A 26,261-nucleotide genomic window follows, 5' to 3' on the forward strand; every position below is an offset into this window, starting at 1 on the left:
TACAGGCATTAAATGGTATATTTGAATCAACAAGGTGATTCAGAAAGATTTATTGGCCAAATACTTAACATATCTCAGCATGGTGTGTGTGGCTTTCTTAAATTTGAGACTGGGCAAGTGAAGGACCAAAGTAGTGGAGCTATGACTGTGTCTAATAATAAAAGAATAATGTTAGTGTGAGAGCAAGGCAGGAGGTGTTATCCAGCCTGCCCGATTGTAATGTAAAACTTTGTCTGTCATAAAGTCTTAGATTGATGTTTAGAAAATTTACCAGCAATTAGAAACAGTGGCAGCTGAACTTCAAACTCTATTTGACCAGCAATAAAAATTATCCGACGAACAGGAAATAAACAGGGGCGGTAGCTGAATACAGTTGCGTGAACCAGCATTGTTCTAATTTTTTATTTTGATTTTTTTTTTTTTTTTTTTTAAATTTTATTTTAAAAAAAATGCGTGTCCAGTCTTTTCCTGGATATCAGTTTTCAGTTTGAATTTCTAGTTTCAAGAAATTGCCTCACATATTTCGCAATTTCCTAGGAAATTATAAAGAACTGAAGGGTGGCTCTTGACATTTGCCCAACGCCGTACATGATGGTGAAACTTCCCCAGAGCAGTTCTAGTTGAATGCTATGGAAAGATATAATGCACCCCTGTGTGGTACTTTACAAGTAAATTATTTACCGCAAGGGGACTCCCTGCTAAATTAGCAAAATCAATCACTCAGGAAAAAAACCCCTTCCTATTAAAAGCACTAGCGATGGATGTGGCATAGAGCTGGTATGTTTGTTGCCCAGCCATAATATAGCGCACCTAAGAAGATGAGAATTGTGACAAAGGATTCAACTTCTGGCCAAAGGATAATCACTTAAAAACATTTATAATGACATGACTTTTTTTTTTTTCTTTTTTTTAAGTGGGGTTTAGTTTACTCAGCTGAAGTCATTTTGGTTTATCAAATGAACAACACCTACAGGAAATTTAGAATTGCATCTGTCAAGTGTGATTAAACAGACGCATGACCTTTTTAAATATAGTTTGTTCCAGTTCAGTAAATTTATAGACGGATGTCACAACCTTTATGAACTTTCTCACATTTATTGGTTACAACGTGGCAATAAAAAAATCCCTGGAACTGCAATCAGGTCAATAGTAGAAAAGAGATCGTGCTGCCAGTCATGTTGGTTGTTGTAATTTTTATATTCAAATGTTCTTGCTTTATCACTGTGTTTATTTGTTTCTCATCTGTCAGGTACATACAAGGAGCAGGTTGTTCAGCACCTCAAAGCAGCTAACAGGGTTGTTCATCCTCATGCCAGGCATTAACTTGTACAATAAAGATAAGCTTTATCTTTACTGGCCACTATTTTGGTCTTGGCCCATGAGCTGCTCAGACAGTAGAAGTGATTGGTTACGAGTGTTTTTGAATTGAAAAACAGAGCTGGAAACTATCGTGGGCTGTAGTGTCCCAAGGGCCTTCTACTGATAAATGGTTCACTGCCTCTTCCCTCTAGCCATCATTAAAAATGTCAAATCATTAAAAGCTGCACTTCTTCATAATCACCACCCTCCTCACTGATGGGAGATGTCTCCTGGCCTCATCTTTCCTGTTTTGGAGAATGCTTAATTGCTTTCTCTAGTGTTTGTAAACTAAATTTGAATTGTTCCTCAGTCGCCTCAAACCAATTGTCCTGTTAATTATTAGTAGATGATAAAAGAATGAAGCAGTTGCACTGGCAAGGCGACAGATGCTCAACACTCATGCACCTAGTTAAAGATGCCTGCGCAGTCATGGGGTTAAGGGTCTTGTACGAGGGCAGTGTGTTCTTTAGGAAGTGAACATTAAAAGAGAACAAAACTACGACACAAAAGTGGTTACACCCATGTAAAAATAGCCACAGTTTAGGCCAAGATGGTCCAAATCTGAGTTATTTAAATAGAATCGTAGGTATAGATGTTCTCGCAGTAGTTATTAGACACTAAGGACACATTAGCTGTAAGTTGCCTGGCTAGTTGACATCTAATAATTGGATGCCCATGATCTAGTAGAGAAAAATATACAAATAAATGTAAAAGCAGTTCTGTTACTATGGTTTTGAATGAAGATGAAAAAACTTAAAGCCAGTGGTTATCCTACTTTGTGGCTTACTGTAGGTGTATTTAATAATGTAACAAAACAAACAAAAGTGTGTAATGCAGTTTTCAAGTTAATGGGTGCAGGTTCAGGATCGGTCCATTACAAGAAGGTGGCACTTAAATGTAGGTATTTACAAGCACAAGGGTAAGAATGGTAATGGATTTAGACCAAGCCTGTATCAGCCAGCATATTTTAAGCCAGCCAAAGTGTCCATGCTCACTAAATTTTTTTTTTGACTGCACCTCTGCCTGTCCAACTTTGTCACCATGAACCCCATGGTGACTGCTGCATCACACAGGCATTCCTGTTGGCAGTGAGAGTGCAACTTCAGGGAAGCTCCCCAAGTGCTACTTAATATGTTGCAGCATGGTTCAAATGATTTTGCTGCCAAACATGTCTAATCCTAAACTTGACCTCCAATCTGAAACATTAATTGACCACAGAGTGATTCATCTTTTGTGAGGCATCCAAAAGCCTGGGACCTGGAAAGAACAATATCCAAGAGTCCATATGCCATCACTGAACATTGGACAGGATGTTGAAACCGTGGTCCCTTCTCACCTCTATGTAGCTCTCCCATCGCTCTGTGACGTCGGTGTAAATATAATGGTGCCTGTGCGTGCAACTGCTCATCACGGAGCATATTGGCACCTTGACTCCAGATTGAAAAGTGTTATGATAATAAAATCTAAATGTTTTGATGGCGTTTTCAAGAAAAGTCTCTTTTGTGCCTCATTTCCAGTAATCACACTGGTTTTAAAATATAAATGTGCATCATCTTAAACCTTCAGATAGGGCGGGCTGCTCCTTCACTGGTTATGCTATGGCGATGAATGCTTGTGTGTCACTGATATCACCTTGACTTGAGTTTCCACACCAGCTCGCTGCCTGTCACTGGAGCTGTGTGGAGGCAGAGTGGGAGGAAACAGGTGGCGACGAGTGAGGGGCATTGGAAAGAGGCTACTGTGTAAGCTCTGTGAGCAGTCCTGCTGTTTGGTCAGACTACACACTGTCGGGGCCCGGATCAGTTAGATGTTCTTGCTTTTCTTGAGGGCTGACAGTTTGGAAGAGGTGCACTCTGTTGCCACCGTGCTAAATCCATCATTTTTTTTTTTTTTTTTTTCCCCTCTCCTATAAGTGCTGTTTAGCTGAAAAAGACACAATGCTATAGTTGCCATGGTAATATCATCCTCAGTGCTGACAGTATTTTAGTTAAATGTCTGAGAAATGATCATTCTCAAGTGTTTGCATCAATTCATCTACAGTTAAGCAGTCAAAAAGAATACATACAAAGTAAGATGTGTACTTGGGCAGGTTTCCTAATGAGCTAAGTAGCTTAGCAGACTTGGGCATCATAGGAGGGGTACCGCTCTTTTTCACATGTAATGCTTAAGATAGCATCTGTAATTCGTGCATGTGTGTAATCAGTGAAAGGCGTGAATCTGGACTCGGATGACAGTAAGTGACAACATTTACATGCACAAGCTAAAACCTCTATAAGGAACTGCACGTTTCTCATAGAGTTGCTTTTTTTTTTTTTTTTTTTTTTTTAAATAAAAGCCCTCAAAGACTTATCGGAAAGAATTACTGCTCTATTCTAGCCGTGCTCATAAGGGTTGAGGAGCCAGCACATTGAGTACTTAAGATAACCTTTATTAGTCCCACACGTGGGAAATTTGTTTTGTCACAGCAGGAAGGCAGCAGGACATTCATGACATTTAGGAGTCTGTAAAAGTTCAGATTTATCTTGAAGAAATATTTAGAAAGTTTTCATTGGACATGGCTAAGGTTGTGCTTTGTCGCAGTTTTTTGTTGATACATTTTTACTGGGGAGAGAGTGTCAGGTTTCTGCTGGCTTAGTTGACCTCAAGCTTTAAATGGGGTGATTGGCAGGAGAGTGTGAAGTGACTGGGATGAGAATCGGTACCACAGAAACATCGTTGTCTGCAGGAAAAGGGTGGACTGACTGCTCTGATCTGCCTCGAGTGAACAAGTTCAAGTACCTCTGGGTCTTGTTTATGAGTGGTGGAGAGTAGATGGATCGGCAGAGCACAGTGGATGTGTACTGGTCTATTGAGGCGAAGCGGGAGCCGAGTGTGAAGGTGTCAATTTACTGGTCGACTACATTCCTCCATTCACCCATGGCAACGAGGTGTGAGTAGTGACTGAAAAAGATCAAGGATGCAAGCAGAAATGAGCTTCTTCCAAAGGTTGTCTCGGCTCACCCTTGAAGATGGGGTGAGGATGTCAGTCATTTGAGAGGTGCTCATCGTAGAGCTGCTGCTCCTCTGTATTTAAAAGGATTTTCTGAGCAGGATGCGTCGAAGACGTTTTGAGCAATGAGGCAGGTGCAGGACGTGCTGGAGAATTTACAACTTCTGTCCCCACTACCAAGATCCAGACAATGTGTAAGACTGAAAAACTGAAAATGGTCCGATTTCAGTCTGCTGAATGAGAAGTCCTCCCTCTTTTCTTTGTCGAATGTCATCAACAAAATATTTTTGTGCCCTTTTTTTGGAAAAAACCACAAGCCATTTTATACACTGATTAATAAAACTGAAGTTGTGTACCTTCCCTGTCACTGTTGCTGTTCCTTCCCGGTGCCTAACAAAGGCACGGATTCTATTTTCTTCCTCATTAAACATTTGCCATTTCGAACATCTCAGATTCTGCTTTGTTTACATCAGCGTCTAGCTCGCAGTCCTCCTCTTCAATGTCTTTGCTGGCACATTGCTGTGTCTCTTGGCACATTCTGGCCCCTGTTGATCACTCAAATAGTGCGAAACCATTGGCAAGAATGCATATTACGTCACCCGTGTACACAGGCCCGCACATGGCATGCAAAACGCCACAGACCCACTCATAAAGAAATGGCTCCATTGCATTGCCAGAGAACTAGAGTATCCACAGGATACTTTTAAAACACCATCCCCTTTTCTTTTTTATGTTTGAAGACACACGGTCTTAAAATTTGATGAACATTAAGATTGCACAGGCTCATAAATATTCATCAGACCAGAACCCCCTCCCCCTTTCCCCTTCCTTTCTTATCTCTTTGTCACCGTCCTCTTATTTCCGATCCCTTCATCTTGGCCTGAATTTGAGCTGGACCCAAACAAACAGCTTTTCTCATGAGATCATCCAGCAGCACTTTAGTGATCCTTGAATGTATAATGCAAAACACTGCCTGTCTGTTGCCTCTAATTGTCCTTTTGAGTGTTTAATGTTTGAGCTCATTAACATGATCTGCCATCTATTGTTTATCATATTAATAGCACCATTTCCTTGGCTGCAGTAAAGGGACTCTTAATTAGTGACCACAAAGCCAACATTTACTTCTGCACATCACACTAATCCAACCTTAACCTGTTTTATCTCAACAGGAAATAACAAAGACTTGATTTGCGTGACCCTCACTCCCACCACCCCACACCGTTCCCTTTTGACCTGGCAGAGATGCACTTTTGTCAAGGGGTCTGCACTCAGATGGATTAAGAGGTTAGTTTCCAATCTCACATTCAACCCTAATCTTCCTTCATTAAAGGCTGTGTTTTGTCTATTCAAAGCAAGTCAAAGCCGTGCATTGTTTATTACTGGCAGCTAGGGAAAAAGTCTTTCCTGTCAGCAAAGACTGAATACACGGTGACTCCATCGGCACAGGGAGCCTTTGTCATTATCAAACAAAGGCATATCACTTGCTAGAAAGTGGCTGATTGTTGCTGACGTGAAGACAGACATATTTCAGTGATCTTCGTCCCAAACCAGAGCCCAGCGGTGGAAACCTAATCAGGCTGGTTTGGACTTACCTGTAGGAACAGGAAAACTGAGCTGTGGTGGCTGCTGATAAATTTTTCAACAGCTCCTAACCCAAAAGCAGCTGATATGCACTACCGTCTCAGAATTTTGGTTAGGGTTACATTCTGTGGAAGCCTACGTCACCGGCTCAATTGTTGAGCACACTTGAGCGTGATGGAGGTGCACCGTATGAAGTTACAGAGGATTAGATTACTTGAAAGGTGTATCACAGATCTGGCCTTTCTCTACAATATTTATATTAATTCTCTGTGAAGTACATCACACTTGCAAGGAAGTTACTGTCTAGATCAAGGAATAGTTAAGGTGGTTGGGAGATTTAGACTCGGTCATGACAGTGAAACCAAAAGTTTGCGTTAACGCATATTACATATTCCATTGGCCAATTTACTGAATCAAAATTCAGTTTGTAGCAGGATTAAAATACTGTGTATATAAAGCATTTATGCCGAGATGATGAAAATGGGCACATCTAAAGTGCTGATACTGGTCGAGATTGGGCAAAACTGAAATAAAGAGGTGGTAACAACATGACTATTCTAATAGCACAATCAAGCCAAGGCTTAGTTACTTTTTACTGGGAGTTGGCACCACTTGTGGAACGAGGTGATCCACTTTAAAAGAAGAAGAAAACCCTGTTGTTTTTTGTGTGGTTTTAATCATGACCTTTTTAGATGGCTCCTTGGGAAAAACATGGGTATAAAATTACTTTTATTGTCATTCAGTTTTTGCATTATTCATCAAATGTATATTTCAGGTTTATTTCAGAAACTAGTGTCCGTGTTGCTATTCAGCTCCTGCACGACTCTCCACTACAACTGCAATTTCCTCATCAGGATACAATGTTTTAAAGTGAACTCGGTGACTCGAACTACCCTGTCATTCTCCCTCTTTTAAACATCAATTGACTGGGGTACTTACAATAGATCCCTTTATCAAGCTAGCCAGAATAGTGCCAGACCTTGTTTGGTGTAGTTGGATGTCGAGTGTTAAATAATAGCCGGTGTTTTCTCTGGCTTTATTTTCCTCAACTTGTAATGTGTGCTCAACCTATTTTCTAACCATGTTAACTTGTTGAAGGGCCGTCTGCATGAGCAGGGTTTACGCATGTATGAAAGCATGAGAGTGGTGCTGCCAGATTTCCAGTCTGACTCCAGATATGTGCAGAACTTTCTTGGCTCGAGTAGAAAATTTAGTGCACTTCTGTGTTTTGCTTATAAAGTGTTAAATAATCAGTATCCAGTGAGATCTGAACTTAAAACATCAAGATGACCACAATCTGACGTGTGTGAGAGAGAATACAGACACAAACAAAGACCTAGTTTCTCAAAGAGGGTTAGCTTTGGCTGCTGCTTCCAACACGTGGTTGCCATCAGATACTTTTCCTGAGTAAACAGAGATGGGAAGACAGCAAACTGATAGTTGTCCTCGGCTGGTGGGTGCAGCTCTGTGTGACGGGCAGGAAAACCTTTGGACAAATGGGCCTATTATTGACCACTCCACTATCTTGGCCAACAGGAATCTTTGATCTGTATCTTATAAAGTCCTCCATCTGCTCCTTTGAGGAAGAAAGGCAATAGATTTCGAAAAAAAAAAAAAAAAAATTGTAATGCTCATTTGGATCTGTGAACACCAGTGTACTTGTTTTGGTTTTTTAACTTATCCACTCCCCCTTGCTCATTTCTTTGCACGTATTCATTAACCTCACTTGTCTTATTTCAGTTTCACTGCAGTTTCCCCCAATACGTGTGTCTGCCCCTGTCAGTTCATTATGATAGTAATTGATTGATGTATTCACTCCTCCCATAATAATTTGCACCCTTAAATCAAAATGGGATGTTGACAGAGTTGTGGACCACCCTCGTTGGTGTCTACGTGAACTGTCAACCTCTTGCTGCACTCTTATGCATATACAAGGACGTGCTATAACAAGGTAGTTCCACGGCAAGCACTGGCAGCCTTAAGCGTGGATGTTGTTGAATATGTTATGAATGTGGTGAGTGTGCAAATGTTTTTTTTTTTTTTTTTTTTTTTTTTTTTTTTTTGTGGTATTGTGTTAATGTATGCAGAATTCAACAGAAGACTAAAAGCAGGCAGTGAGGAATGCCTGTCGGGTAGGGGGGATAAGTGAGAGGAGGGCTTTCTTGTCTCTCAGGGGAGAAAGATGAGAGGAAGAGAGGCATGGTGAAGAGGTAGAGAGCGGGGGATGGTGTCAGAACCTAGCAGAGGAGAGAAGATGAGGAAAGAACCAGCTTAATGTAAATAGACATGGTAAATATCTAAACACCGCATTGAAGTGTAAGTTTGACTTATAGGCTTGAACTCTTATAAAACCACATAAAAGGCTGGGAAAAACTGTTTGTGCTGACTTTAAGGGCAGGTGTTATACTCATTTTCACTTGCATATTTAAATTTTTGAACTCTGCAAGTAAATGGTCATTATTTATCTACTGGGAACCTTCCCTTCATCTACTGTCTGAATTGTTTGTACTACCTTTAAGCCAACTTTCTTCTTATTGGCTGCAGCTCAAAAAACAGAAGGTTGGAATAGCAGGTGGGTGGAGCTTCTGTACTCACAGTTACAGGTATCTGCTCTTATAGATACAAAGGAGAAGTTTGGTAAAAACATTTAAAACAGTTTGTACCTCACCTGACAGTCAGCACATGCCCTCCAGTACTTTCTATTTGATGATTTCTTCAGTACTTGTTGCAACATGACCCTGAAATCTGTATTTTTATTTAGTCACGGGACGTTTTGTGACTGTTCTCATTATGATGAATACCAAATGTCTGAGATGCATAACCCCCAGGTTCTAAAGTAAATGTTAGTATTGGCATTCGGTATTGTGCAATAGTGTTAGTGGGATGTCAAAAGACTGTACATACAAGTGTGAATGTACTATGAATCAAACTGAGGCAAGGTTTGTTTACTTTCAGCTTGGATCAAGTGACAATACACGGTTAAGTTGTTTAAAAAAAAAAAAAACAACAACAAAAAAAAAAACCCGACTCCACATGGAGACGACAGTCGTTGAAATGTGAGTTTGTTGAGATTTCAGCAATCACTTTCTCTGAGCTTTCACACAGTCTGCTTGATGTTAGTAGTTGTTGTCGTCAGTTGAATCGAACTCACTGCTGGATTCCTGGAAGTCACTCCTTGGCACTTGATCTAGTAGACGCTGTGGTGTGTATGTTGTATCTTGAAATATTATCTAGTGTACAAGTTTTTATAGTCTAACATTCACAACTTTATTGTCTAGACAGGAGTGCAATATTTCAATAAAATGTCTAAACTAAACAGCTCGGCAGCGATTCTGTCTTGATTCAGCTCCACAGCAGTCAGCAGGCTGAATCCAGTGGAAATGAACTGGTAATCAGCAAATGAAGGATCAAGGTGTGTATGTGCGTGCCCACATTTCTTTCCGCCATCCTTTCTTCTACTTGGAGCACAGTTAGTGCATCTGTGGTAGAGTGGGTGGTTTTTTTTTTTTTTTTTTTTTTTTTTTTTTTTTTGTGTGTGTGTGTGTGTGTGTGTGTGTGTGTGGTTTTTCTTTCTTTTCTTTTAAACTGCTCAGGAAAGACGTTGAGCATGCTCCACACTAAGCCCCACACTTCCCCCTCCCTCTCTCACCCTTCCCTCCTCCCTCAAGCAGCTGTTTTCCTGTCTTGCCTGGGAACTGGAGCCAAGCTGTTTTTTCCCTATCCTTGCCTCACAAGCAGGAACTCGCAGACTTACCGAAATACACACACACACACACACACTCTTCTTGTCTGTCTCTGCCCTGTCCCACACTCGTCTGGCTGTTGACTGTGTGCTGACCTCATTTTGGACTAGAGACTGAGGAGCAACTATTCCCACTCTTCTGCTTGGCTGCTGTGATTGCGTGTTCACATTGCTGTGTGAGAGCCGCCTGACTGGTAGAAATGCTTTCATGGTAAGACGTCTCTTCCTGTAATCACAGGCTACTTCTGTCTTTTGACCTCTTATTTGTGCCTCCTTCAGTCTCTGGCTGAAGTGACTCTCACTCTGTTGTGGCTCATCCAGTACTCAGTTTCTAAAAGCCTTCTTGACTGTGCTGCAGTGATTTCAGGCTGTCAGAATTTTGTTAAAGTTTCAGTCAATGAAATAAAACAGTGAAGTTCTAGCATGACTTAAACTCACTTTTTTTTTAAATTTTTTTTATTTTATTTTTTTTTAGTTTCTCCGTATAAAAATAAAAACGGTCATGTTCCCTTTTTCATTGACTGACACAAGGAGGTGTAGCTAGGCCTCATCGCTGATAATTCAAGTCACTAAAGTGGACCCTGCGACTGTTATACTATACAATACTATAACCTATTGTCATAATATTGTGGCATTGTTTCCTATTGGCGCATTTTTATGCCTCCACGGAGTTGGTGCTTTAGTTTTAGTTTCTGAGTGTGTCATTTGGCACCAATTAGCATTTATCTTTGTGTGTTCATGAATGACTTCAGCTGAAAATGCCCCCTGTATTGTGAAGCCTCAGTGCTGATGCTATGACTGGTGCTATATTGGTATTTGAAGCCACAAGGAACTGTTTTGGATGAGAGGCTGCCCAGAACTGTTTGAATGATCCTTACATCACAGCAAGCCAAGATCATTGTCTGTCAGGTGGGATCTAGCAGGCGGTGATCTGCCAAACATCTCTTGGTTTAAAGCAACGTTAAACCAAGAGAATAACTGAATACATTTTTAACAACAGGACTGAGGTGTGTTAAGAATATAAGTTTTAAAAGAAAATGTAAAATATTTAAGCCGTCCCATGCTTAGATTAAACATTCTCATAAGGACTGGGTGGCTGTGCTGTCAGTTACACTTTTATCCAGATGTTATTTGTACAACAGTGAACCAGTGAACCAAATATTGAAAATATTTAAATACAGGGCACTTACTGATCCTCTTGCCATGTCATCTGTCATGTCCTACTGTAACTAAACACAATGTTTGAATTCATTTCAAGCATTAGAAGAAACTCTCGGACTGTGTGCCTTGTTTTTTGTCTAGCCCCCGACATGTAGTCTTGCGTCATCTACCTGTATCACAACAACAAGCAAGCACCGGCCTTTCATGTTCCAAAAATCCTCAAGAGAGGAGGCGATTGTAAAGAATGTTTCATGTTGTGGCCATGTGGGTAAGGGGGGTAGGTGTGGTTACGTGTGGGTGACTTATTTAGTCTTCAGCAGTAGTTCTTAGAGGACATTCAAAGCTCTTCTTTGGATGTTAGCTGCTTTTTGTTCTGTTTTATCTCACTGATCCCACACTGCTTTATTTATGCTGCAGTCTGGGCTCCGAGGAGGCCAATCCATGACTGAAGGTGTTCCACTGTGTGCTTTTCTATCACTGCATTGGGAGTGTTTGGGATGATTGTCATGGTGAAAAATAAAGCCATATCGATCAGATGCTTTCCAGACAGTGTTGCACAGTGGATAAGAATCTGACGATACTTGTCTGTGTTCATAATTCCATCAATTTTGACTCGACCCCAACACAAGTGGATAAAATGCAGTCTCAAGCCATGATGGAGACTAAACTGTGTTTTACAGATGGCTCGTACCGCTCTCCTGACCTCCTCTGTACATGCTGTTGATGATTTGAACCACAAATTTCGAATCTGATTAATCACTCCATTGGAACTGTTGCTACCTCAACCTTTTATCCCTATTTTCCTTCCTTAAGGAAAGGAAAATCTGAACAGCCACTCTTCCTGAGGCCATTTTTGATGAGGCTTCAGTGAACAGTAAACTGATCAACTGAAAAACCATGTATCTCTCATTTCTTGTGTCAGGTCTTTGGATGGGTTATACTCCTTACGCACCAAGTGGCATTACAGCTAGTTAGAAAACACAGCAGTTTAAACCCCCAGAAGTTGATTTTGTTCATCTGGACATGGTGTTTTCAGTGGGAGAAGCAGTTTAAACCTCTGTGCAGCTTTCAGTTAACTAGTCTCATGAACTTCTGCCTCTGATTTCTAGTTGTTAATTTGAAATATAAGATCGATTTTACAGTTATAGATATCAGTGACTTTTTCAGAATGGTTCCAAATTCTAAAATTCGAGGCATTTCAAGTTCCAGAATTATTTTCTAAGTCAAGCTTATTAGTAGGAGTTAGCATCAGCAAACTGTCCTTTTCCTTATGTGTTCATCCATATGACAGATACTGTGATGACAGACACGAATCATTGTCCAAGTGAGAGGGAGACTGTTCATGTGTGTTTAGACCCTTGTCATGATTGCCCGCAGTCCATGTTCTAAAGCCAGTGTGCAGATAACGGTGTTGGTGGGTTTGCGTTTTTCTACTTCAAAGTCTCTGCAATAATACTACAGTGCATTAATGCGCCCTTAAGCGCATATGCATGAGTCTGTGTCTGTGCATTGGGTGGGGGTTGCTTGCGTTAATACTAGCTTGTGTATGTTTGATATGCTAACAGTGGTTGTCACGCTATCAGCGCCCTTCTCCATGCCACTGCCTCCCTTGCATGAGATAAGAAGTTTGTGCCATGGTTTACAGTCCAGCTGCATTTTAAGTAATTCCAGCTCCTTTTCACATCCAGTCTTCTGTGTGCTCAGAGCTGATGAAAATCACTGAGGTGATGTTGAGGGCTGGTTTTTGCTGCTGAAGAATGCTCCCACTAAACTAAACACTCTTAATCTGAAAGTTCAGGAAAGCACAGTACATCTCCTCCCTTCATACTCACTTTCTCTTATCAGGCTTCTCACCATTACTTACCTGCTCCATTGGTGCTTCTTCTCACCAGTTCTCTCATCTCTTCTTTCCATCACGTTCCAACTTTTTCCCAAGTTTTCTTTTTCCCACCTTGGTGCTCTTCACTAACCCTCTTCTCAACCAGCTTTTTCCTTACCTTTTAATTACTTTTTTTGATATTTAACCAGCTGCTTCTGCCTTGTCCTCTTCGTCTTTGATGTACAATTTAAGACAAAGGCTGTTTTTTAGGTCGCTTTACTGTACATCAGTGGTGTAAGCAGTTTGTTTTAGCAGTACCCTTTTTATTTATTGTTTTTCATGGATCAAGAGCTGAAACACTTTTAAGCAAAATTATATTTGACATAGTTCTCAAATTTATCACGGCACTAGACATTGTCTTATTTTTGCTTCTCCGTCATAGAGATTTTTCTTTCTTTCATTCAGTGTGCTCCATCGTACTATATTAGCATTAGTCAATGTGGATCGCCCCACGCACGGGGCGATCTACGCTAACGATTTGCTGCGTTAATGCGGTTATGGCATTAACGTAATTTTAACGAGATTAACGCTGACAGTACTAATATTTACTTGTCCTCAGGTCTTTTTAAGACTGCTCATACTTTTACTGTAGATTTCCCATAGTGTAAAATAATAATAATGTAAAACAATAGCAGTGGATGGGAGCAGCTGAAAGTATTCATGTTTGCATTTGTTGATCATTTCTGCCAGCGTTTATTGTTTTGTTTTTTTTGTATGATTGGTATGTTGGTTTTATGTTACAGTAAGAAAAGCTGCTTGTTTTTGGACACTGGAAAAACTTTCTTTCACTACAGTTCACTACACTTTATTTCACTCACGGTCTCAGTACTGTGGGTAAAATGCTTGAACTTGCAGAGTGTGACAGATTTGTGGATAATATGAAGGATCAAAGCAAAACATTTGAATTGAGGATGTGCATATTTTTTATTTTATTTTTTATTTTTTTTAAGTAGTTAACTTGAGTTTCTTGATGAATCGTTGCAGCCCCGTATTAAATAGACCCCTCATTTGTCTGGAACTGGTTCCATGTGGCATATTTGGTAGTTGCAAGTAATTAATATGGAAATTGGAGCTTGTCTCTTCATGGATTGTAGTCATAATGGAGGTTCTGCAAATGACACTGTCATTAAATGTGCATGTGAAGAGTGTTGTCGGAGCGGTTGCTCATTCATCACTGTGACATTTTTTCTTGATCCCATGTCTCCTTTTACCTCCACCATTCATATGTTTATTTTGTGATATTTAGGCACTAACATAAAACAAAAGAGCGAAGCATTTGAGAATTTTCCTTTTTTTCCTGGGATCCAATGTATAGCTTGGCAATTTGATTTTTCATCATTATGCCTTTGTTATCAGTTATAAGTCACCCCCTCCCTATACACTGGCATGCTTTTGGGCTTCCCTAACAGCCCAAACTTGCATGGTTTATTTCAAAAATGAAGGAGAAAGAGCTTTTGGTCTACAAGATGTATTTTGAATGAATATGGTCAAAATCAGCTCACAATTAATCTCTTCCCCAACATCCTGAAAGGGACACTAAACAACCCCAACCTCCTGCCAATACATAAAAGGAAGCATTTACATTGTTTGGATCTTAAAATGAAAGGTTTTAATTTATCAGTACTACTGTTTCACTCAATTTCAACAGATGACATTCCTGTTTTACTACAGAGATTAGAACACACATTGACAAATTGGAATCTTAGAAACTTGCTGTCTAAACAGATATTTACTTTAGATGGCATTACTCTGGCCTCTAGTGACGCTGTGAGGAATCTTTAAGTTGTTGTTGACCAGGATATGTCCTTCAGCAGGCATATTTAAAGGATTTTGCAGGACTGCTTTCTTACATTTGCGCAGTATCGCTAAAAGTTCGAAACATCCTTTTCTCACAGTGATGCTGAAAAACTAGTTCATGCATTTATTACTTCTAGGCTGGACTCCTGTAATTCTTATCAGCTTGGTCTAAAAACTCCCTGAAAAGCCTTCAGGTGATCCAAATGCTGCCTCAAGAGTCCTGACTGGGACGAGAACGAAAATAGTTCTCCCATATTAGGTTCTGTTCAGTGGCTCCCTGTTAAATTCAAAATTCCTCTCCTGACATACAAAATTTTAAATAATGAGACCCCATCATATTGTAAAGACCTTACTTTGCCTTATCCTAACAAAGTACTTCCTGGTGTATTTAAAAGTAGCGTGGGAGGCAGAGCCTTCAGTTTGCAGGCTTCTGAAAGCTTTCTGTGGAACCAGCTCCCAGTTTGGATTCAGGAGACAGAGATACTCTACTTTTAAGATCAGGCTTAAAACTGAGAATAGGGAAAAATGAGACTCTGACTTGTTCCAAATCAAAAGATTAGCAAATTAGTTTGTAGTTACTTTGAAAGGATTTAAGCTGCATTTAACTGTGTTAAAAGTTTCATGATCTCTTCATCTGTTTTACTTACATCTATGACTGTCTCCCTTGGTGGGTCACTACTAGTTATTATTCTGTACTTTCCTTGGAAGAACCCTGCAGAGTTGTTTCCTCAGAAACTCTAGGGGAGTGTGAAAAACACTGTGGAGGGATTGCGCACAGAGTAATGCCAGTGCAGCATATTTGGAACAGCTAAGTCATTCGAGGGAAACTCTGCACCTGTGTTTAGAAGTAGCTTCAGGCTTTCAGTTTGCTTGCTGGGAAAGCTCAGCATGCTACATTCTCTTACAGGCTTATAATATATGAATTACATCACAATTGTGTGCTTTGTGAAGGAGGAATTGGCTAAAAGCGAATGCATCCTGCGTGATTTCACAGGAAGTCAGCAGCAAATTTAAGCTATTCGGCCCTCCTTCTCTGTTAAAGCTGAGTTTTTAAATGATTCTTCACAGATTGTTTGATCAAAAATGCTGTAGGCGCTTTTGAGTGTGTCATATGTTTTACTTTCTAAAGTTATTTATTTTTTTCCCCCCAAAGATGTAGTAGATGGGTCAGTTCATGAACCAGGTGTCATCTTCTCAACTTGTTGGATAATAGTGTAAAGGCAGACAAGTCACATGTTTAGACTCCTGCAAACTCGGTACATGGTGTACAAATGACTGCCAAGGTATCAAGTGGCAAATAAACAGTCGCACATGGTGTAACTTAAATGTCACTCAAATGTCAAATCACTTTCATTACCAAAGTAACTTTTGATATTGAGGTTTTGCAGACATGGGCCGCTAACTTGTATCCCACTATGGATGTGTGACAACTTAAGATCCAGTGAATAAGGCCCCAGGTTTACAGAGAGGATGGTGGCCATCTGCCAACCACCATGAGGGGAAAAAATCAGTTGTGAGTAGTTGAAGGGTGATGGCAGAATATAAGACCTCGGTCATGCAGGCCAAGACACCACTCAGTGACCCCTGGTAACCACTGTCACTTGGGGAAAAATGTGTATACCCCCAGCAGCCTCCTTGTGCATGTATGCTTTGGTTGCTGGTGTATTGTGGTTGTAGTTTAAATGTAAGTGACAGACTACTAACAGTCTACTAACACTGTTGAGTTGTAGTGAAACTGAAGTGTGACACAAATTGGAAATGGATGCAACCGTCAAAGTAAAAGCTGTGTATCAGAGCTGCAGCTTACCTTTAGGGTGAACCTTCCCAACTTTACGGTTTGCACTTTTTAAAGTTTTACCTCTGCCCAGCTATTAGACAGCGACTGTTTGCAGGTGAACATACGTACTATAGGCAACCCTGGCAGTCTGCTAGCAAACAAAGCAATCACTAGGATGTTTTTGGTGCAGCACTTTGCAACCACTGACAGCCAACAACCGACAGGAATCGCTGCCTGCGAGTCGGGGAATAGATTTTTCCTAGCAGACAACTCTTGAGCAATGTGTGCATGTCATGTGTGAAACCTCAATAGGAATGTTAGGTGTCTGGCAGCTCGTGCTGTTAATGTCCTGTTTCTGCATTAGTCATGTTTTGCCAGTAGTGTCAGCAGCACTTTCCCTTGCAGCCTTGATGACCAGCACATGACAAGGTTTTTAACATGGTTTAAGTTCTGGTTGGAGTGGCTCGCACACTTGCACAGAATCTCCATAAGAGAACAAGGACTGGCAGCTACAGTCCACAACAGTGCAGCTGGTTTCTGACTGTGGGATGAGGGACTCTGTTTAAAGGCAGCTGAATAAAGTACCTGACAGTGGATGAACTAAGTGGCTGCACCAATCAGATGTACACTGTTAAAGTAGCTTTATACAAAATAGTCCAAGAATAAAAATAAGGATCTGAAAATGAATGTGTCACATTTAACTCTTTGAATTAATTTTGTGGTTTTTGTTTGTTTTGTTTTTTACATTTCAGGAGTGTTGTTTCCCCTGGTTGAAGACGGTACTTTCCAACTAGACTCTGCATTACCATTGCGCCCATGAGGTAACGTCAGGACTTACCGGCCCCTCATTATCACCCTTGGTCCATCCATTTCCCTCCCCTCTGACCCTTCCTTGCACCTTCCCAACCATGGGCCAAAAAATCTCTGGAACCATCAAGTCAGTCGATGTACGTGGAGAGCCATCATACAGGCCTGTTCGACGCGAACTGCGGGGCCCAGATTTCTGTCGGCCACCTAGGCTGGACTTGCTGCTGGACATGCCCCCTGCAAGCCCAGAGACTCAGCTTCAGCACGCCTGGAACCCCGACGACCGATCACTTAATGTCTTTGTTAAGGAGGACGACAAGCTGACGTTCCACAGACACCCTGTAGCACAAAGCACGGACTGTATCCGAGGTAAGGTGGGATATACAAGGGGCCTCCATGTATGGAGGATTCACTGGCCAGCCAGACAAAGAGGCACCCACGCTGTTGTGGGAGTGGCCACTGCTGAAGCGCCTCTACACTCGGTGGGCTACACAGCCTTGGTGGGCTCAGACTCGGAGTCCTGGGGCTGGGACTTGGGTCGGAACAGACTCTACCATGATGGGAAGAACCGGCCTGTTTCCACATCAGCACCCACATATCCCTCTTTCCTGGAGCCAGATGAATCGTTTGTGCTTCCGGACTGTCTGACAGTGATACTAGACATGGATGAGGGCACGCTGAGCTTCATGGTAGATGGACAGTACTTAGGAGTGGCTTTCAGGGGGCTGAAGGGCAAGAGACTCTATCCTATCGTCAGCGCTGTGTGGGGGCACTGTGAAGTGTCGATTCGCTACGTTAACGGACTAGATCGTAAGTACAACACTGTTTTCTGCACTTTAATCTTTGAAACTATTTTTCTGACAGGCTGGCACAAAAGGTTCTGTTCAGATCAGTGTTTTTTTGGGGGGGGGGATGTAGCACAAGTTCACAACAAGAGTCATCTAAATGTACTTTATGTTGTAAGATAAATGCCCTACAGCACTGGAGGGTAAACAATCCCCTCAGAGCAAGCACTAGGTAACTGTGGGAAGAGGAAAAACTCCTCTTTAAAAGTAAGACAGCTCCAGCAGAACTAGGCTCAGGGAGGAGCAGCTGCTTGCTGTGACTGATTGGTGGGTGAGGGCAATGCATAGAGAGATGAAAGAAGTGTTGCTGCAGAAATGAAGGGAACATATAATTTCTTTGCATTCTCTTTACTGTCTTCAGTGATCTCCAGCATCTGCTTTTACCTTCTGTTTGTTTTCTGACAGTGTTGAGCTTTAATACTGTATAATTTATCAAAACATGTTACATAGCATGCATTTAGGGGTGCACTTTCCAAAGTGAGACTGGCACAAATTGAATGTCTTGACTCTTCTGCTTAATTCTTGTTTAAGTTTTGCATGGGCTTCACTTACTAGAGCTCATGCAGCTTTTTAGGTTGTCTGTGGACTGCTGTGTTGATACCTATTTGAACTTAATTTGTAGTCAGCATGCACACACAGATTTGAGTTTCATATATATAGAAGTGTAATAACTTTCACGGTGTCAAAAGCACATAACTCATAGCTCTCTGCCGAGTCGACTAGAGCCCGCTTTAGTTTTGCTGATTGCATTTGTATCGCTGCAGAAATGCGGAGAGTTGGATGCGTTGGGCAAATTTTCCACACTGTGGATATGTAATGTTTATGGCTGCAAATCAGGACAGACTTCTATTTAGAGCAGCTCATTAGGGCTTCAGTGACCCAGGGTGTGATTTGTGCTGTAACATCTTGGAGTCCAGCGAAACAGGGAGAGGAGGAAGAGGGAGCAATTCTAGGAAAGGCATGTTTATTCAGTCATCAGACCAGCCTTATGTGTGACTAGCTGTATACAAAGCACAGTTGTTTTGGAGATGGCAAGTCTGTTTCAAGTGACTGAGTCATTTTGGCAGCCTTCATTAAACTCCCAACCATCTTGAGAAGTCAGTCATGTAATCCTTACTGTGTCTGAAACTTATCTGTTATCTAATACACAAGTGATGTGGAGGATTGAACCAGTGGTAATGGTGTGGATGATTTCCAAGTGCTTATAACATGTGTTGGCTCTCAGGATATATGGTTTGAGGCAGTTGGAAATTCATTGTGCATTTCCATCTATAAAAATCGACTGCTGCTTTGTTAACCACTAGGAAGCTGCTGAAAGATGTCTCTGTACTAAAGCGTACTATTCATACTTTTTACATCATTTGTGGCACAGACTTGAACTTTCAGACACACAGAAGGCAAACATCCAGCTCTGTCCGTTTCACTGCTGTCCCAAACTTAAACATAATGTGCGTGTGTGTGTGCGCTGGCTTTGTGTGTTTTCTGTTAAATGTCATCATTCCCTAACCCAGGGACTGGAGTTGGCTCAGATTGCGTAACAGCCCTCAGTCAACCCTCCAGCTCTTGCCTGCATGTTGCGCGCAGACCCAAAACAGGCCGGGGGCGTTGCCAACAGTGTGGCACGGACGCCGTGTCCATGGCTGTGAGCCATGTGTGGACAGCAGACAGTTGAGGGGGAGTTCTGGAGGATTTCCCAGTGTGCTTCTGAGTTAAGCGTCTAGCCTTGAATGGTGAGAAACTTAAGGTTAAGGTTGGCTCTGTGAACAAAACATGCCACAGTACATCTGTCGTAACATTATGATGATCACACTTGTTGCGTATATATGATAAAATTTTCCCACCTGATTTGGCTAGTGTGAAAAATATGTTAAAATACTAATGTGGTCTGTGCAAGGATTAGGCACGGCGCTTTTCTTTGACTAGTTTCAGGTCACAACTCACTGTATGCTAGTCCTTTTATATCATTGATAAGCACTTGGACAGCTAGTACCATGGATGAAACGGAGAATCCACCTTGCAGTTGTGTGCTCCCAAGAAGAGGGATCTCATTGATTGTTCTGAATGTGTGGATCCAGGGCTGAACGTGAAGCTGCTGTAATGTCCGGCCCAGACCAAAGGAAATCTTGCTTTGAAGTGTTAACATTTACTGCCGTTTTTTAAAAAAAGTGAGTACAGCACAGCCCAGAACTTTAGAAGGTCGAGGTATTTCTTGTCTCTCTGTCCCAGAGAACATTTGGTCAATTGTTTTTATTGTGCAATATATGGCGACACATTTAAGCATCCGACTGTCAGCCAGTGGTATCATTCTTTTAATGTAATGTGATTTCAGAGTTCGGTCACAGCGATGATCAGTGGAATGTCCTCAGGATATAAGCTTGGCTGTCTCAATTGTCCACTTGGCCCCTCAGTTAGATCTAATAAGAGGATGTGGGTATGTGGCTATATGGTGTACAGTTTCCCACAGATGAGAGCTCAATGTGTTTTGTTTTGTCTTTGTTTTTTGGGGGTGTGTGAAAAGTGTGAAATGCACATCACAAGGCTCAGGCCTTTTGGAGGGATTTGATTGTCGGGTACTCTGTTACTAGGACTGTCAAAAAAACAAACCATTCTAATCAACAGTAAAAATTACTGTGGGATTAGATATTCATTCAGTGCCATCTTTTCCTGTGCCAGCTGACACACAACCTCACAGCCGCTCCCCTCACTAACACATGAATAGCACCCCAGCAAACATGGTAAGGCATCTTAACGATTGACACCTTTCAACAGCATTGAAGTATCACACGTTACACATGTTAATGTTATATGAGTAACAGTTAGTGGTTATCTGATGGCCACATTAACTGTTAGCTGTTAAGTAATCATTAAGTTAGCAGGTATGGCAAATAATAAATTATGATTAATGTTGGAGCTACACAGCAAATGTTACCTGTCCCTGCATGTCTTTAACATTTTATATTGAGTATTGCCTATTTTCGTGGGTGCTAGTATTTGAAGTTCTGGCATCATGACAGCATTGATTGTGACTAGAAAAGATAAAGGACCAGTATCAGGAGCTGCCTCGGGATTCTGTCGTCCTGCCGGTGGTACTCCTCATTCAGCAGTGATGATGGTGATCTTTGAGATGGATGAAAAGGTTAAAAACATGAAATGTCAAGATGAGTTTCCAAAAATACCTGCTCAGGTAAGTTCTCTGGGGCAACATAGACCTCATCACATATAAATGTAGCTCGTAGCTACAAGGTGTGTCAGTATAGCATGGAAGTGACTGTACAGCAGTCTGCACTGGCCTGTCAGGAATGGATGTGCTTTTAGCAAGTAAATTGTTGGGGATTCTCATTAGTTTAACTCTGAGAACATTTATAGTTTTTCTATTGACGAGCTTCATTAGTCCTTGCAAAAATAAACAGTTTGTTTTCATTTTCATTTTGCTTCTGAACATTTTAAATTATAGATTAATGATCCATGAATCGAAACAATCATACTCCCATTTGTCTGCCTGGTATATCGTGTGTTCGTGTCGGTTGAGTTTGGAAGTCTCAAATGTTCAGAAGAGCCTGTGTTGTGGCAGATTGCACATGGGAGATGAGTGTATGATATTAGACATAAAGCACATCTCTTTGATGTAGAGAAGAATGGAGTCGTCAATATATGTATGCTTGGAGATGTCAGTGCTCCCTTATTCCTGGGTCTCACAGAGGATTCACTGATTGTTCACGTTCTTGGTTTTTCATGCGTCAAGTAGTTCTTTCATTCCTTTCTTCCCCTCGTTCTACCCCCACTTGGACTGCTTTGTTTTTCATCTCACTCCCCAGGAAGCGAAAAGAGAGGAGTATCCTTTTACCCTTCTCCTGTCTGTATTGTCCCTTAATACCCCACATTAAAGCAGTCTTCTCATCCTCACAGCCTTCCACTCGACCCTAAACTTTGGCCTTCAGTCCCAGATGCAGTTGAAAGCCACACCTACTGAGACATGTTTTATTTGTTTATTATTTTTACTTTTTTAAAATCACTTTTATACCTGTAACTGGCTATCATGGTGTCACTGGATTTTGGCCTGATCTTTCTATCAACCACACAAGGCCTCATGAGACCACAGTCAGTGTAATGGCAGCAGTTTACACCACATAAGAAGAAGGGGTTCAGACGTCCTGCTGGCATGCATGTCCACCCCTGGTTGTAAATCAACTCTGTGTTGCCTCCAATTCTCATTGTTTCATTACCTCCCTCCTGTTTCATCGTCTTTCTCCTCCTTCCTTTCAACACTGATCCCCCCCCCCCCTTTTTCTTTTCTTTTTTCACTGTTTACGCACCCATTTGTTGTGGTGGTAGGTTGCTGTGGAAACAGGTTAGCTGACTTTTTCTTTTGTGTGCATAGGTGGGTGGTTAATTGTTGACCAGTCAGTTTGTGTGCTAGTTTGTTGGTCAAGGATTGCCCTATGTAAAAGCCAGAGATTCTTCTTCTTCTTCCTCCCTGTCTGGCATTCAGCACTGTTAGCAGTGTTCACAGGACAGATGCAAGCTGTAACTTAATCTTAGACCTTGCATAAATTAAGGTTGAGCTCATTCACTGACTTGCAAGCACTTACCAAGTGGAGTTTTTTGTTTTTGTTTTTTATCCAAAGTAAGTGTTGTTATGCTTGCTATTAAGTCAGGATGTGGTGTCCCACTTCTAGTATCGAATAGATGTAACAGTCAGACATGTTTTCTAGCTAAAGTGATCCTGGTAATTCTATCTGCCCATTTTGGTGTAAATTAAGCATTTAAATGAAGTACCCTTTGAAGTAAAGAGAACATCAGTATAGGACTTGTGATCAGCACTGATGACTGACTGAGCGCTGCTCTTGTGGGTGCACTTTGAGTAGAACAATGAAACGGTGGTCTCAGTGACACACTTTTTTTCAACTGGTGTTCTATCCTATATTATGTACCACAGAGTTTTCAAACTGCTGCTACATGCATTTGGTTATGATTGACAGCAATTAGACATTTGACTGAGGTGTAGTGGGTAAACAGTTGGGTCTCTCTCGCAAGACTACATGTAAAAATGGATGACACATTATAGCTACCTCTCACCATACACCAGAGATGTCATAATATTAACATGGGAGATCCCATCTTGGTAATATTTAGCTTCATTACTAAGGCACTGTCCCTAATGTGAAAACTCACACTACAGGCCTTCCTAAGACTTATTAGGAAGCTTCCCAGGTTGAACTGGTATGGAATGACCACTGTATACATTCATACTAAGCCCATTTAAGATTGGTTGTTTGCCTATATGTTGCATGTGCTGTTAGACCACTAAAATAACTGATAGCTGTGTAGTAATTCCATTGTTAGCCTCCATTTCCTCAGCAGAGACTAAATTGATGGCAGTTGATTGTGTGGAACTCACTTGTATGCCGGTGCAATGTAAAAGGAAGCGAAAAGCCAATATAAAATCCTTCCACTAATGATATCTGATTGGTCCACTCAGAACGCTGAACTATTCAATTTACCGGTATACAGCATTGCCAATTGGGTATAGAGCGACATCCCTTATTTATTTTTTTCCTTTAAACCACATTTTCCTTCATCACCCACACAGGTCATCTGGTTCTGTCCATTCGAAGACATGTTCTCTGGCTCCTTTTTTCCCTCATTTTGGGAACGGAGCTGCTTAAGCACCTTAAGGGCTATTTATATAGACACATGCACCCATCATTTTAAAAGTAGGTCTGACAACCCCACCAGTTTTATGCTAATGTATTGGATGAGCATAGCTAGGAGCCTGTTACCTCAGTACATCTGTCATATTGAAGGAAGGCAGGGAAAAGTGGGTGGAATTCAAGGATCACTAAATTGGAACACGTGCCAGAAAGATGGACCTACCTAAGCCCCAATTTCGAAGTAAGACATAACTAGGACGTCTCTTATGGTGAGCTGATGTCTGTGCACTTTAAAATTAGTGGGCTGCACATGTGAAAGTAAAGGGAACCATCAACAGTTACCCACAAGCCGTCACACCTGAGTGAGGCCAGAGAAGCTGACGTGCTGCCATCTCGGAGCTCACCTCCCCTTCCTACACTTTGTTCTTGTTTAGGTGTTAGGTGGGTGTGGGTGCCTGCCAGCTTGCAGGCCTCTTCAGTCCACCTTGTGCATCAGGTGCTCAGTCGTCCTTATCCACGCTTTTCCATACTCCATCTCCCCTTTAGTGTGCCGTAAATCTGTCAATTGAGTCTCTGGCTATTCCAAAAAAGTCATGAGTGCGGTAGGTGAAAGGGAGAGCGCACACTTGGACACTCATACGGCAGACTGGAAGCAGAGCTCCACTTTTAAGCTGACTTAGATGCCTCCAAAGGATGACAAAGATTCTTTGTTAAACCTGCTCTAACAGTCAGCTTGCATGTCAGATGACATGCAAGCTGCTGAACCAGTTTTGGGTTGAATGGCAATAATGCGGTGTGTCAGTGTTTTCTTTGGAAAGTGCCCGAAGCATGTTTTATTAGAATAGATCGAAATAAAATCCAAATCAGTGTCTTGGATAATATTTCGAAGCAGTTAAACTTTACTGAAAACTGCAGCAGATTCTGATTATTTCTGCTGTAAGGAATAACGATTTCCTCAACTGCATGAAAACAGTGGGCGTGTCCAGTGGTTCATTCTCTTGAAAGTGAGGTTATGAGATTCTTATCCAGAGTAGGGCTGTAGCCAGATATTTGACCGTTCAGGTTATCGGTACACTGGTAGATATTCCTGCGCCCAATTTGGGAATCTGACCTCCCTTTGACTCACAGCAGGGATCATCACACTTTAGTTCACCTCTTTATTGATTCTTTAGTCGTCATTTGTTTGGTGAAGCTTTAATTAGTTATTGTGCTACAGAAACAACAAAGCCCTTATACAGTCAAGCTGTTACCTCTAGTTAACAGACGCACACAACATGAAAAGATGGTTTATGTAACACAGTGTAAGACTACATATAAGAAATATTGTCCAAATATGTCACTATAATTTTTAACATCACTATGTACACTGATGAAATGGAAATAGGTACACAAGTTTTAAAGCAGGTACAGTAGCACTAGAGAATCACAAAAAATGTAATTGTTTTAAATTGTAGTGCTATTCATCAGTGATATTCCAAAATGAGCTCCAACATCCCAACAGTCTGCACATAGTCACAGCTGGATGTGATGTGAAGTAGAATCTGAGGCTGATTCAACTGAGATTCAACATATGCAAATTAGAACAGAAGCAGTTTTGTAACCCAAACTCGGATCACTTGTCAGTGTTAGTCGAGTCTATCAGCTGATGGACAGTGATGATGAGCACTAACAGGAGGTAGGCAGTGTCTGACAGGACCACTTGTCACCCCAGGCAACCCTTACCATGGAGACCAGCTTGTGCCGGCAGTGACTGGCTGGCTTCCAGCAAGTTTGTAGAATCCCCACATCCCTCAGGAGAGCACTGTCAGAGAGTAATGGGTGAAATACTGCAAATAATGGTTTTTCACATGTAATGACATCATTGCACTCTAAATAATGAACTTTTTTTTTTCCTCTTTCCTTTTTGCTCAGCTCTCGTTGCTGATGCATGCACATGTAGTACCTCTGAAAACAACTCTTGTAGGTGTGGGCTGAGATAAATGTACATTAAACCTGCTGACCTCTATAGGAGTACACAAAGACATTAAGGAACCACTTATACCATTCATAATTCACATCAGTATTCATAAGCATATAAACCTAATGCTGACATGGTGCACACTCATTTATGACAAACACACATGGACACGCACGCACACAGAGGCCCAATCTGAGCAGATTTTAGACTTTCTGTCATTTTGACTGACAGGCTCATAAAAAAATTCTTAATGTAATTATAAGTCATTAAAAATATAAATATATAAATATACATTTTAAATACATTTCAAATGTGCAAGAAGCAGATGGACTGTTCTTGCTGCAATTACAGCGGAGGCACGTAAACGCCGTAGTCAGTGTAGTTACAGAGCAGAAAAATATGAACTAATTGGACTGCAGCTGGGTGGTTGCTTGAGCGTAATCAAACATCAAGAAATGTTGTTGCAAAGGAATATTTTAATTTTTTCTATGTATTCCCCTGCTACAGACAAGATCAGACACCTGTCTGGTTATTTCAGCCATAATGATCTCATCTGTGTAACAGAGGAAGATGTAAATGTATTGTGTAATGTTGTATGTGTATTATTTATTTTTCATATTTATTATTTTTAAACACAAGTGATCAGAAGTCACCAAAGGTTCTCTGAACGTAGGTCTCCAAGCACTCACTTCACCTTGCATTGTGCACTACTTCTG

At 41.2% G+C, this 26,261-nt stretch overlaps 1 protein-coding gene across 3 annotated transcripts in view; it reads left to right on the plus strand.

Moving 5' to 3' along the window:
- Positions 1 to 26,261, plus strand: part of LOC100700324 (SPRY domain-containing SOCS box protein 4) — a 42,909-nt gene that overhangs the window by 11,015 nt on the left and 5,633 nt on the right. Inside the window, exons 2-3 of one of the 3 annotated variants that reach the window (XM_005461708.4) lie at positions 5,518 to 5,632; positions 17,038 to 17,902. In XM_005461708.4, coding sequence (XP_005461765.1) covers positions 17,194 to 17,902 — 709 coding nt within the window. In that variant the 5' untranslated portion in view covers positions 5,518 to 5,632; positions 17,038 to 17,193. Of the gene's footprint in view, positions 1 to 5,517; positions 5,633 to 9,734; positions 9,883 to 17,037; positions 17,903 to 26,261 lie in introns of those variants that run through there. The other 2 variants (XM_019367720.2, XM_019367719.2) reach the window with 2 other exon arrangements.

This window comes from Oreochromis niloticus, linkage group LG14, assembly GCF_001858045.2.
Source record: "Oreochromis niloticus isolate F11D_XX linkage group LG14, O_niloticus_UMD_NMBU, whole genome shotgun sequence".
NCBI lineage: Eukaryota > Metazoa > Chordata > Actinopteri > Cichliformes > Cichlidae > Oreochromis > Oreochromis niloticus.